This window comes from Chiloscyllium plagiosum, chromosome 3 (genome assembly GCF_004010195.1).
Source record: "Chiloscyllium plagiosum isolate BGI_BamShark_2017 chromosome 3, ASM401019v2, whole genome shotgun sequence".
NCBI lineage: Eukaryota > Metazoa > Chordata > Chondrichthyes > Orectolobiformes > Hemiscylliidae > Chiloscyllium > Chiloscyllium plagiosum.
The window spans coordinates 110,787,242-110,802,383 of record NC_057712.1 but is presented as its reverse complement, the minus strand read 5'-3'; the positions used below and the strand labels follow the sequence as shown (position 1 = coordinate 110,802,383).

At 39.4% G+C, this 15,142-nt stretch overlaps 1 protein-coding gene across 3 annotated transcripts in view; it reads left to right on the top strand.

Annotated features, from left to right (window-relative positions):
- The window catches only part of scml4 (Scm polycomb group protein like 4), a 129,395-nt gene that overhangs the window by 102,357 nt on the left and 11,896 nt on the right, over positions 1–15,142 (top strand). For 2 of the 3 annotated variants that reach the window (XM_043687077.1, XM_043687076.1), the window contains 2 exons: positions 3,442–3,605; positions 7,088–8,893. In XM_043687077.1, coding sequence (XP_043543012.1) covers positions 3,442–3,605; positions 7,088–7,213 — 290 coding nt within the window. In that variant the 3' untranslated portion in view covers positions 7,214–8,893. Of the gene's footprint in view, positions 1–3,441; positions 3,606–7,087; positions 8,894–15,142 lie in introns of those variants that run through there. The other variant, XM_043687078.1, reaches the window with a different exon arrangement.

Below are 15,142 nucleotides of genomic sequence, written 5' to 3'. Positions count from 1 at the left end.
AACTACTTGACTTTAAGCAAAACACACTTTATTTTTACACGAGAGTTAAAATACAGACAAAATAAAAATAAAATAAAAGAATTGGCTTAACTGTAACTCTATAGAAATGTGTAACAAAATGATAGATATATTAATTACTACTAATTAACTGCTCCAGTATAGTAACACTCCTTAAAGGCAAATTCAGTAAAATAGATTGTGTCACATGCAATTCTGGCAGCAGTAAGAAAACCCCAGCTTTTCTCTGTAATAGAGGAACAAGGGCTTCCACATCCAGGTTCAAGATCCCGGCAACTGCTGACAGTTAAAGCAAAAAGTCCTGGTTCTGCGGAGCTTGACCTCACCCATTCAGGGTTGTTCCAACTTTTAAAAAAAGTTCCCGATGGCTTCACAAGCTGTTTACTGGCTTTGAGCAGATTGCTCGGTACCTCTGTCTCAACCTTGCTCCATAAAAAGAACAGGACAAAATACATTTCTTAAAGCCATAGTATCATCACACACTTTGATATGTACAGTTCCCACCGTAATCCAAGATGTATAAAATACAACTCGCACCCATTCTCAACCTAGTTGGAGTCTAGGGTTGTGAATGGGACTTCCTGAATTGGGTCACAGATGCTTATTCGACTAAGCTGGATACGCCTCTGTTGTTCAGGCCAGTTCATTTCAAATACACTTGATTCGCTGTAAACTATTTTCAGAATCCTTAACTTTTTATTTTACGTGATTTTTGCTTGGAATGGCTTGATGGACGAAATGCTCTATTCTTGTTTTATCTATGAAGTGGAACGACTTGGTCCAACTTTGTTTATGGCCTCTGAAGCCTTACAATGATAGAAACCTGATGGCACAGAAAGAGAACATTTGACACATTATATCCGTGGAGAAAGTGAGGGCTGCAGATGCTGGAGATCAGAGCTGAAAATGTGTTGCTGGAAAAGTGCATCAGGTCAGGCAGCATCCAAGGAGCAGGAGAATCGACGTTTCGGGCATAAACCCTTTTTCATTATATCCGTGCCTGCCAAAATACAGCATTCTAGTCTCATCCCAGGTGGCACGGTGGCTCAGTGGTTAGCACTGCTGCCTCACAGTGCCTGGGAACTGAGTTCGATTCCACTCCCGGGTGACTGTGTGATGTTTGCACATTCTCCCTGTGTCTGCATGGGTTTCCTCTGGATGCTCCAGTTTCCTCCCACAATCCAAAGATGTGCAAGTTAGGGGAATTGGCCATGCTAAATTGCCCATAGTTTTCAGGAATGTGTGGGTTAGGTGCATTAGTCAGGGGTAAATGTAGTGTAGTAGGGGAATGGGTTTGGGTGCGTTACTATTTGGAGGGTCAGTGTGTACTTATTGGACCAAATGGCCTGTTTCCACACTGTAAGGTTTCTGTGATCACATTTTCCAGTTTTTGTGCTGTAGGTTGCTGAACTTTAAACACATATTTAAATAGTTTTTAAATGCTTTAAGACTTTCTGCCACAATCATTCTTTCAGGCAGTGAACTCCACATGCTGGGTGGGAAAAAGAATTCAACTCCTCCCTATTATTTCCATCGTCTACTTCAAATCTATATTCCCTGATTATTGACTTATCAACAAAACACAAATCACTCATTCCTCTCAATTTTACCCTCAACCATTGTTTTTAACCCTATGTTTGCTACTTTCCTCAGGTTTAATGTGCTTGGACTAAATGCCGAAATGTTATAGAATCATACAGAATGGAAAAAGACCCTTTGGTCCAACCAGTCCATGCCAAGTTAAATCCCAAACTGAACTAGTCCCACCTGCCTGCGCTTGGACCATATCCCTCCAACATTTCTTACTCAAGTACTTATCCAAGTATCTTTTAAATGTTGTAACTGTACCTGTATCCATCACTTTCTCTGGTAGGTCCTTCCACATGAGAACCACTCTATAAAAAAGTTGCCCCTCATGTCTTTTTAAATTATTTCTCCTCTCATCTTAAAACTATGCGCTTTAGTCTTGAAATCCCCCACTCTGTTATGTCCCTCATGCATTTATAAACCTCTATAAGGTCACCCCTCAACCTCCCATGCTCCAGTGAAAAACCTCCCAGCATATCTGGCCTTCCTTAAACTCAAACGCTTCACTCCTGACAACTTCCTGATAAATCTTTTCTGAAGTTTCTCGAGTTTAATAATATCTTTCCTATTAATAGGGTGACCAAAACTGGACAGGGTACTCCAGAAGAGGCCTCACTTCACGCCCTGTAAAACCTCAATTTGAATCATCTCCTTTCTCAGCAGCTGTCCTTGACTCTGACACATTCCATATAGATTCCACCTTAACGCCTGCCCTGCTGTGTGCATTCAGCATTTTCACTTTCTATTACAGCACCAAACTGACTGTGTGCTGTCATGTGACGGTGCTCCATCGTTGATTCGCTTTCTCAAATGGATTTCTGATAATACGCCAGGCTCCCTAATACCTTGGCAGCTGAGATCACCTGCTGCCCACCACCAGCATGAGAGTCCACCCGTTGCCCTATTGAAACGTTGAAAGCTTCTGTGAAAATGAGTTAAAGTTCAGTGATGATATTCCTTCCACTATCTGAGCCCTTGTCTTCCACTCTTTTAAAAATAGTCAATGTGTACTTGTATTCACAAGAAGAGTGACCTTGTTTGGTTCTGATTACAGAAAGCAGGAAGTGTGTTTTCTTGAGGTTTTCATTGGCACTGCCAAGAACAAGGCTTCAGTGTGTCAGCTTGGTTCTGGTTACTGGGAGGGAAGTGGAGAAACAGGATGTGGAGGGAGGCGGTGCTGGAGGAACAGGTCAGCTTATTGCGGTGTTATCAGATTAGAGGAAGTCAGCATTTGCATTTCAGACAGCCTTGGTAGACTTGACTTGTGGTCTCTATCATTGAATCTTAGAATGTCTGCTAATGAAGAGAGAAATGAAATATTTCTGGTTACCCATTAAATTGGAGGTGGAGCTGGAGAGACAGAGGCAGAAGAAACTCTTTGGGGCTTGGGGTGAGGTGGCAGGGAGTGGGTTGTATGTGTTGGGAGGAGGGGGTCTGCAAACTTGGACATATTTTGAAGCTTTGAGTCATTCCCAAGCCCAAACATTGAAGAATTGGATAAGAAATTTATGTCAACTCAAACAATAGCCACTACATATGTGTCTACTTTTATTGGACACAAAGTCTGCTACCTAAATGTGTTTATTACATGGGAAATAAGGGTTCGTCCATAGCAGACCACAGCAATAGATAACACTGATAGTTCTTCAGAGTGAAGGATTAGCAAAGAGCATAATATTCAAAATACCATGAATAAAATGTAGAATGGACCTAGAATTCATGTTATTTGGATGTGTTGTTTGGTTTTGATTTTTGCTAAAATATAATAATTTGCTTCATGGACACTGAAAGGTTTTTTTTGCTGTTTCTTTAAATTTCTTCCCTGCATTGTATTAGCATCCAGTCCTGCCTCAGGCTCTGAACGACACATGCTTTCTCAGGACTCCCTACGGTCATTGAGCAGGCATCCATCTACCTGGACTGTGGAAGATGTGATGCGTTTTGTCAGAGAATCTGACCCTCAGGCTTTGGGTCCACATGCCGAGCTTTTCAGAAAACATGTAAGTGTTAATCTATGAGGTGACATAAAAATGAGGATGCTGTTACTCAGTGGTTATGTTACTGAACTTGTAATCCTCACATTCCTTCTTTCTCCACAGAATCTTTCTGAACTGCTGAGTATTTCCAGCATTTTCTAATTTTATTTTAGATTTTGTGTTTTAGCCTTTTAGATCTTAGTATTTTGCATTTGCACTAATCCAGAGACCAAGACGAATTACCCAAAGACCAGAGTTCAAATCCCTCCGCAATCACTAAGGATTTTAAATGCAATTACTTGAAAAAAAAATTAGGACCAACATTGATGACCATTAAAGTGCTGAATTGTCATTAAAAAATTATCTGGTTCACTAATGCTCTGATTTCCTCCCACAGTCCAAAGATGTGCAGTTTAGGTGGATTGACCATGCTAAATTGCCCCATTGCATCCAATGATGTGCAGTTAGGTAGATTGGCCATGAAAGATTTGGGGATAGTGTTTGGGTGGGATGCTCTTCGGTGTGTCAGCGCAGACTCAATGGGCCAAATGGCCTCTTTCCACACTGTATAGATTTTATGATTCTGTGAATGCATTTTAAAAAAGTAAATATGTCATCCTGACCTGGTCTAACCTATATGTAACTCCAGGCCTGTAGAGATATTATTGACTTCTAACTAGCCTCTGAAGTTGCCTAGCAAGCCACCCAGCTGCATTCAAGAAGGTGGTAGACTGTCATCTTCTCAAAGGCAACTAGGCTGGGTCATAAATGTTGGCCTTGCCAATAATACCCATACCCCACCAATGAATTGTTTCAAAGATCTTTGACTCTGCTTCTGTAATTATACATCAAGGCTGGGTTTATTTTCTAATCAGGCAAAAGACAAGGACTGCCAATTTCACTTGTTATCCTCCAGACGTCAAATAGGTTTGAACATTTGTGTGTGTTAATCTCACACTGCTGTTTAATCCTTTGCAAGCGAAGTACAGTTCAGGGGATTAGGATGCTGGATCAGTTTGGCTGGAGCTTGGAAAGAGCTAAAGGCAGTAAACATTGATGGGAGTTGTATATAAGCTGTCAAACAGTATTGATGATGTACAGCGTGGTATCATTTAGGAAATTAGAGATGCATGTGACAAAGGTAAGACAGTAACCACAAAGAACGTCAAGCTACTCATAGACTGGATGAACCGAATGAGCACGTAATGCTGTGGAGGATGAATTCCTGGAAAGTGTTCATGATGTTTTTCTGAACAGTATGATGAGGAACTAACTAGAGAATGGGTTATTTTAGATCCGGTATTTTGCAGTGAGAAAGGGCTAATTAATAATCTTGTCATAAAGTTATTTTTACATTATGTTTGAAAATTATGCCATTCGATCCAAAACTCAAACTTTAAATCTAAACAAAAGAAACTGTGAAGGTACAAGTTGACATTGGTAGGTTGGGAAGCTATATTAAAAGACCTGATAGTTCTGGGACAATGGTTGGCAATTGAAAAAAAGATATATCGTTTTACAACAAATATACAATTCTTTGAGGTACTAACACCCAACAGAAAAAGTGATCTACTGTGGTTAATAAAAAGAAATTAAAGGTTGAATTAGATCAAGGAAAGATGTTTCTAAAGTTGTCAAAAAATATTAAGCACAAGGACTGTGGAGCTCTGTGCTGCAGAGCAATCTATGTAACCTCATGATGAATTGCAAAATGTTAGTCACAGAATCATAATCTAGGCACAACAAGTAACTAAGAAAGCTAGAGGCATAACATGTAAGAGGTGATGCAACTGAAACATGTGGGATCCTGAGGCTCTTGACCAGGTTGATGCGGAGAGGATGTCTTCTTTTGTGGAAGAATTGAGATCCAGGGGTCATTGTTTAAAAATCAGACTTTGTCCATTTAAATCAGAGATGAGGCCAAATATTTTCTTTCAGAGGGTAATGGAACTCTCTTCCTCTAAAGCTGGTGGAAACAGAGTCATTGAGTATTTCTAAGGAAGAGGTAGATTCTGGTCCAGCAAAAAGTTAAAAGGTTATAAAGGGCAGGCAATAGTGTGGATATGATGTTGTGATCAGATCAGTCATGATTTGATTGAATACTGGAGAAGACTTGAACAGCTGAATGGCCTATTTTTTATCCTAATTTGTGTGCTTGTGTGCTAGTTCAGGAAAGATTGAGGGGGCAGAGCCTGAATTTGCCAGAAATTAGAAAAATAAGGCAACTTCATTGAAACTTACAAAATTCTTCCAAGGTGGATGCATGTAAGATGTATGTCCTGGTCAGGAGGAGGGATTGAGGATCAAGACCAGTGGACCTAGTACCAGAATAGAGGGTAGGTGGTTTAGCACTGAAATTATTTCTTCACTCATAAAATAATAAATCTTTGGACCTTCCTACTCTAGAGGACTGCCGGCTCAGTCATTAAGTATATTCAAGACTGAGATCAATAGATTTCTAGATACTAAAGATATTAAGAGATATGGGAATACTATGAGAAAATGGTGTTGAACATATCTAATTGAATAAAAGAGCAGGCTCTTGGGCTCAAATCGCCTACTCCTACTCTGATTTCCAATGTTCATTTGCTACTTGGCTTAACTGACATTTAGTGAGGTAGCATTGAAATTTTGAAGTGAAATGATGAAATTTGCAATTTCATTTATAGGATGCACTGCAATATGAATGGATAGTATCAAACATGTACTATTACTGGCTAGTCAATTTTGGTAAAAGTTGACCTAGGTTGACACTTAGGTTGAAGTGAGAAGTCAGCACTTCCTTTCCTGATGATTAAACCATCGGAACTTAACATGCTCCTACCCTTGCTCTGGATGCCAGTGTGTGTGTGTGTGTGTGCATCTGTATGTTAAATACAGGATGTGCACCAGCCTTAGGCTTTCTTGTGAGCACACCACTACAGATGCTCCAAGGACTGTAGGTACCTGGTGGCAATAACATACAATAAGCAATAATACCAGTTGCTGCTATAAGATTAGGCCAACACGAAGTGATTCCATTGCCAGACTACCATCATGATTCTCTTTCGAGAAGATTGTGTAGGAATACAAAGTTAAAAATTACACAACACCAGGTTATAGTCCAACAGGTTTAATTGGAAGTACACTAGCTTTCGGAGCGACGCTCCTTCATCAGGTGTAGGAATACAGTGCTAACAGATCTATACTCAATGTTATTAGCAACCTGCTGGGGCATTGAAAATATTCAAATAGCCCAGGGAAGAGAAAAAAACTGCAAATGTTGGGAATCTGAATAAAACCCACATTTATTTGACTCTGAGAAATGAAATGACAGGTTAATGTTTTAGGTTCCTCACTGTCCATTAAATTTCAAAGTTAAGATGTTAGTCTGTGATTTCTTTCGCACCTGCCTTACACTCATAAACATTTTTTTGCCTCAGCAATTTTTTTGTCACATTTGGTCAAAGTAAGCCACCTTTTCATGAGTTGATGTGCTTCTCTTCCACTCCACATTTTTTTCCCAGGAGATTGATGGCAATGCTTTGATCTTGCTGAAGAGTGACATGATAATGAAGTACATGGGACTGAAGCTGGGCCCAGCCCTGAAGCTCTGCTACCACATTGATAAACTGAAACAGAGCAAATACTAAACCAAGATGTAAACGGGAGCAGAACGAGCAGATGACAAGTCATTGTTTTCTTTTATTTTTATTTTCTTTCTGTGAAAGTGCACCAGCACTCTGAAATACTTCCTACTATACTTGCTCAGTAATCTCCTGATACGTGTGATGAAGAGGAGCTGGAAGTAATTTGATGCCTTGCAGCAATACCACACACAAGGGCTGGTTTGTGGGTGATCTCATTTGTTGGTTCCATCTCAGCACAAACGTATCTAACTCATGTCAGCAGTGCATGCATTTTGATTTTTCACACGCAGGATTTGAGTGAAAATACCCGAGGTACGGTCTGTGCAGTCCTTTTTGTCTCACTGTTTTCCTTGTTGTTGACTCAATTATCTGGAGGTAGCATTTGAGTAAGTGGTTGTACAAATGTCAGATTGGGTGAAGCAATTACCTAAATGTAACATGTACAGTACAAGTATAATCTAATTTTAGTTTTAAGGTGAATGAAATTGCCTTTATGAAGTTATATTGAAATGTGTAAATAAGTATATAATTCTCCCCTGCTACTGAAAGGTTAATGTTTACTGAACAGATGTCACAGAACTCTATATGTGATAAAGTCAGAAGCTCGCAGAAAGCATTATCTATGGCACTCTGATATATGTTGTGCACAGTACATGATGTGTGGATGTAGGTTTTATTTCTGTTGAATTGAAGGATTTGTTTGGGGTTGAATCCTGGAGAGATGAAACGTGCTTGAGCTAAAAGCGTCACCATACTTGCATCTGTATACAGCGAAAGCTTGAACTGAAACTGATGTACTTAGGTTTTTTTGTGATTTTTTTTTAATGGAGTAATTCTCTATAATATTCAACAGAACAGGTCAGTGAACCTGTCAGGCTGAACTTAAACATTAACAGGCAATAGGGAACTCAAAATTGAACCAGGAATAAAAAACACTTGTGTAATCTGGTGGGAGGTTCGTTGCTCTTGACATCTCAGGCTTTAAGGAGGAGGTAGAGGGGCAACTATATATTCAAATGTAGGTTTAACAAACAAGTGCACACACAGAGCCAGGTTTAAGCAGGAACTCCACACTCGGATAGATTCAATTGGTCAGTTTATACTGGTGAATCTAAGCTATCAGGTAAATGTTGGAACAGGGTGTAATTAGTGAGGTTATATATGAGATACTGGTGTCAAACGAGTGGCCATTCTATACCACAACAGTTGGTAACCGGAGTTGATTTATTGCTTGTAGGTGTGTTATATTTCTGCCAACCATAAGCCAGGTGCCCATTACAGATCCACCTGATGTTTGTTCCATTACAGTCAATACAAGGGGGTACATAACTGACATCTGATTTGTTAAGCCTATTTTAAATCCACATCTGAGGCTGAAAGGTGTGCTCATACAATTCTGCAGCAATTCACAAGTTTCCTTTCTGCCTGCCAGAGTTTTTGAATGGCCATGTTATAAAGAAAATCCCAGCATTTAAAAATAAAACCTGGCAATAAAAAAGTCCTTTAGCTTGTGAACACTGATACACCTTGTGTGTGCTGTACACACTATTTAATTAAAAACGATCATATTTCAGGATGTGGGGGAGTAACTCTAGTGAGAAAAAAATCAACAGAGAGCATTAATCAGAAAGTCATACAGGAAGCACTTTACATACATTCAGTGGGAACGGGTAAGGCACAGTAGATTTTTAAGGAGAAAGTGAGGTCTGCAGATGCTGGAGATCAAAGTTGAAACTTTATTGCTGGAACAGCACAGCAGGTCAGGCAGCATCCAGGGAACAGGAGATTCGACGTTTCGGGCACAGGCCCTTCTTCAGGAAGAAGGGCCTGTGCCCGAAACGTCGAATCTCCTGTTCCCTGGATGCTGCCTGACCTGCTGTGCTGTTCCAGCAATAAAGTTTCAACAGTAGATTTTTAAACAATGCAATATTTTAAACTGCTGCTTGATTGAAGATCTCAGTCAATACATTTTCCAAACGCACAGCTGGATTATTCAATTCATGATGCAGAGCTTAGATGCTGCTCAAAATTGAACAGGAGATGCCCCTCTACCTCCTCTTAAAGCCTGAGATGTTAAGAGCAACGAACCTCCCACCGGAAGATTACACAGGTTTTCTGACACAAAACAGACCTTTTGGAACCAACCTGTCCTGCCAGTGTTCATGCACCGCGTAAGCTTTTTTTTTGCATCCTTCTTCATCTAAATCCATTATCATAATGATCTAGTCCCTTCTCCACCTCAGGCTGCCGAGCTTCCCCTTATATCCTCTTCAACTGTTTCTTAGGAGCTGCACAGCTGCATCTCCCCTTGAGGCCATTGTCTATGCCACCTTTAGCAAAAATCACAACGGGAAGGAGGAAGATGGTTAAGGCAAGACTGCAATTTTTACTGCCCAACAGGCAGAGAGTTCAAGTTAGTCCTTGCCAGTCAGATTCATGCTGCAATATTGATGCAGCACTTGGCAATATGAAGGGAATGTCTCTATATTGGGCTCAAGTTAATATAACATTTCACAGGCTTCTCGTCAGAGACAATTAGGTACCAATTCTGTAGTGCTTTGCTTAAGTTTTTTTTTCATTACATATTGCCAGTAAGAAGAAAGGGCATATGGTTGAGTTGCTCCTTGATTACTGGATCACACAGCACACAACAAAGCCACTGCGTTCAGCTACTCCATTCGTGCATTAATACACTCAAGCCTTCTCCAGTTTTTGCTTATCTATCAGCATTAGCTTCTATTCCCTTCGCCCACAAATGCCTCTCTAGTCTCTCCTTAAATGCATCAGTTGCCTATTTGAGTGCTTGGTGGTGATTATTTTATAAATATATTTTATGTTTGTTTGGTTATTCAGCTTTCAGTGAAGTGCAGTACATTATCAATGATCCTATCACATAAAGGTGAGATTTTGTGCTTATTTCAGCAAGGGATGTTAGCATTAGTTCTGAAAAACATTTTTCCATTTTATATTCACTGTTCTCTTGTTTGGTTTGAACAATTCTGATGGAAGATAAAAATTTTGGATGAGTGGAATCTGTGGAATGCTCACCTTGCCCTCTCTCCTCCCCCTAATTCCCCCTGCCCCACACAGCCAATTTAACTGTCTGGATTCAGGCAACAGGAAGGGGAGGGTCTAATTCAACTTGAAACATTGCGCATAGTTATTTCTTCATATCCAACAATGCAAATTTATCTCAAAATCACAGGCTGTCAAATATGGCTGCAAAAATTCCATTAAACACCAATTTATCATTAACTAGAGTATTATGTCCAATCTAGGCACCATATTTTTAAGAAGATTGTGGAGGTGATTGTGGAGGGACAGAAAAGATCATGGGAATAGCTCCAGGCATGAAGGGTAACAGTTGCATGGATAGATCACAGAAGGAAAGGTTAAGAGAAGATTTGATAGAGGTTTTCAACATCATGAGGGGAAGGGGCAGAGTGGATGAGGTGAAACAGTTCTATATGATGGAAGGTCATGAGCCAATGGGCACTGATCCAAGAGGCATGGCAAAAAAAAAAGGGCACGATGAGGTAAACCAGGTTTACACACTGAATTGTAAGGATCTGGAATACTTACGAACATAACACGGTGGGGAGAAATTCAATCATGGCTTTCAAACAGGAATTCAACAAATATCTGAAGAGAAAGAAATTGCAGGGATATGAGGAAAAGGGTAGTGAATGGAACAGAAAAATAGCATGGATACATCAGCATGAATGGCCTCCTTTGGTGCTGCAGTGATTCTATGAAGATGAGCGGGAAGTAATAGAATGGTCAGAAAAAGCCAGAATCAGACATTTTTATGAAGATTCTCTATGGGTCAAGAGAGGCCGGAGTGTTTCACTGGATGTTCCGAATAATCCTTGGATTATTTATATTGTCATCGTTTCCTCTCTCGCTAGTGTCGGCTTTTGAACCTCCCTATTTGCACAAAGTCCTTGCTTCCAGTTCTCTCCCCAGGTTCAGTTTTCCACTCTGGTTGTCAGTTCCAGACATTCCTGCCAGCTTTGAACAACACAGACTGCAGGATTTGTAAAAGTAGGTAATATATATTTTGTTTCAAAGGAATAGTTCATTGAGATTGGGTGGGAATAGGATTCCTGTTGTCAGCACAATATAATAGTGGCATTACTGACTGGGTCCAGTAAGTCATTGAGATTCCAACTTGAACACAAACAGTTCTAATGAAAGATCAGTGACCTGTTTTAACTTGTCACCATGTGACTTGAGCAAAGCAGAAAATCCTGCCAAACTCTTAATGAATCATTGCGAAGTGGTACAATATATTTTTATTTTTCTGTGGTTATAATTCACCACAAGTGGCTTACACTCGAGCGATATCAGAGAGTGATAATGACAAGGTGATTTTCTGAGTTTCTGAATTGCTCAGTTTACTCTCGTTAAATGCCATTCTTATGTAAACTACTTATATAACCAGCATCTGGATTCTCCAGTACATGGGATCTGTTGTACTGGACACAGGTAGCACTGATGATGGAGGCTAATGTCCAAAATACTGTATCTGCTGTGAATTATTAACACTCACTATAATGAATAAGCAGCAAGTCAATCCAAGGGCAACAATTATACAATCAACATGTTGCTTGTAATCATCTGTATTATCAACATAAACCAACAGATGTATGCATTCAATGAACTGGCTGCCAAAGATTTAAATGCTAGAAATACATTCATATGAGGTGCTGTATATTTTCATTTCAGACTATTATTTCTTAAAACCTAATGGAAAAGTCTTGAGGGAACATTTTATGTATTAAATGTCTCCCCAATAACTATGAAAATATATACTATAAATATTCATTTTAGAAATTTAAGTTTCTATTCTCAACAGGAATTTGCCTTTATTTGGTCACCTACAGCTTTTACTAATGAATTCTTAGTAAGCGAGTATCACTGAAAACATTTCATTAATTGCCCATCCTTGACTGAACTGGGAAGTTAGTGGCAGTTCAGTGACATGCAGTAACTTACAAGAGCAGCTCCTTAATCCTGGAGATGTTTATTCAATTTAAAGAGGGAAACACCCACAGAACACCCTGGGAGTCCATTTGCAGCCACCTGTAAATAACATTTAAAAAGAAAATCCCCCAAGACTTCGCCACCCCTTCAATTATCACTGAACACTGACTCTGTGTCTTGTGCAAAAGTAAATACATTTTGGATCCACCTTGACAAATCACTGCTGTGAATTTCCTCGGAGCTTCTTCCAGTCCATTGCTGGTTAAAACTCTGGTGGAGGTAGTCATATTTGAGGTTTTTGTTAGCGTTTACAGTGACCAATTACAAACACCATACCCCTCAAAGCAAGAGTCTCATTCCTTAAATAAATGTTCTGGTTTATACAGGTATTAATCAAATATACTCTGCGATATTGAAAGAATAATCAGATAATCAGATTTTCTTTAATACGAAGGAGCATTTTAACTTTTGCTGATAGTGTATGTACTGTACATGAGAAATATTAGATTGTCCACCCACACACCTTGTCTAACTATTACAGTCAAAGTGTTTAAAAGGAGGCCAGTCCAATATTATCTCACTTTCACTATTACTTAAAGTTGAAATTACCCCCATGGTGTGTATATGGGATTTACAATATTTCACAACTCTACTTATATTTGGTTTAATAGCTGCATAAGTCCATAAATACACCAGCACCAATGCCAATGGTGCACATTTGGCACTTTGTACGTTTGTATTGAGGTATATTTTACTAGTTGCAACAATTCTTTGCCTGTAGTATATCAGACATTCCAAGTATTTCTCAGAGAAGTGTTAAGATGCAAGACTACAGAACTTTAACAAACCAATATCCACATCTGTGTTTCTCCTGGTCATTTGACTAAATGAGTGAACCTTTGTGTTAAATTGTGATATAATTGTCCTTATCATCTGTTTTATAAACTATCTTGTGATATATTATGTATATTTACTCTGTGAAGTGTATAGTACCTTGTGAAATATGCCTGTAATGTATAATGTGTGTATTGCTTGGTGATGTGTACATTAACCTGTGATGTGTACATTGTTTGGTGACATATCTACATATCACCCTGTGATGTGTACATAATTCTGTGATATATGTACTCATTATTCGATCGTGTCACACATCCCTTAATCCATCCAACTTTGTTTCCTTTGTTTTTCTTTTTCTCTTTTATGTATTTCCCTGTCTCTGCCCCAAATGTTTGTGGTATTACATTTTTTAAAGAGTAATTTATTGTTATTCCAGACATTTGCTAAGAGCAATCAGTTAACCTGCCATTGCACTAAAGGAACAAAAAATGGAAAATATTTGACAGAGAATAGAGTGCAGCTAACCTAAAGGAAGGTTCATATGCCGCATGAACCAAGCACAAGAATCTAAAATATTATTTATGAACACATACAAACACATGTAGCTCTTCGACAAATTTGCTGATTTTATTTAGAGATGCCTCCAATTTTTCTCATGTTCTCCCACTAGTCATCTCCAATTATATATTAATAAACAGGCCAATATTTTATGTCGTGAGATAAATCATATGCATAGCACACATGTCAAAACTGGCATCAGTTACTCAGACTACATAATCTTACAGTTTGCAGGTCACTCCAGAATATGCAAGTATATGTTCACATTTTCCTTACACATAAAGGTACATCGATAGACACATGTATGCATGCACCTGTATACAAGTATACACCTGTGCATACACATACATGCAAAGCCAATCAAAGATTTATTCTATTTTAGGGCCTATTGCATTTTTACAGCTGAAATGCATGATGTCGTGTGACACTGAAGGGTTAACAGTTGTGATGTTTCTACAACTGTATTGACTAATATCCACCAGAAAATTCTTCACTCAGTACTTATGATGTTGAATCACTTTATTTTATCATCTTTCAAATCTTTCACATTGGTTAGCAAGAGCATCACTGATTTATCATGCCTAATAACCCAGATTGGGAGGAAAGCTGTTTTCTTCTGCTGCACAAATGATACGGATATCCATATTGAACGATATTTATGACTGTCAAGATGTGGGACTAATTGGAACTTGGGTACTAAATTGTAATTTTTAAATCAAATGAGAATCTCTAATCTGCTGGAAATCAGATTCTGGATCAGTGGTGCTGGAAGAGCTCAGCAATTCCTGATGAAGGGCTTTTGCCTGAAACGTCGATTTCGAAGCTCCTCGGATGCTGCCTGAATTGCTGTGCTCTTCCAGCACCACTGATCCAGAATCAGAAAGACCCCAACAGTGTAACCTGCTAAAAAAGGAAGAAATTCAAATACTTATCTCTTTAGAGTCATAGAGATGTGCAGCATGGAAACAGACTCTTCGGTCCAACCCATCCATGCCGACCAGATATCCCAACCCAATCTAGTCCCATCTGCCAGCACCTGGCCCATATCCCTCCAAACCCTTCCTATTCATATACTCATCCAAATGCCTCTTAAAGGTTGCAATTGTACCAGCCTGCACCACTTCCTCTGGCAGCTCATTCCATACACGTACCACCCTCTGCGTGAAAAATTTGCCCCTTAGTTCTCTTTTATATCTTTCCCCTCTCATCCTAAACCTATGCCCTCTAGTTCAGGACTCGCCGACCCCAGGGAAAAGACATTGTCTATTTATCCTATCCATGCCCCTCATAATTTTGCAAACCCTCTATAAGGTCACCCCCCAGCCTCCGACGCTCCAGAGAAAACAGCCCCAGCCTGTTCAGCCTCTCCCTGTAGCTCAGATCCTCCAATCCTGGCAACATCCTTGTAAATCTTTTCTGAACACTTTCAAGTTTCACAACATCTTTCCGATAGGAGAGAGCAGAATATTCCAAAAGTGACCTAATCAATGTCCTGTACAGCCGCAACATGACCTCCCAACTCCTGTACTCAATATTCTGAGCAATAAAGGA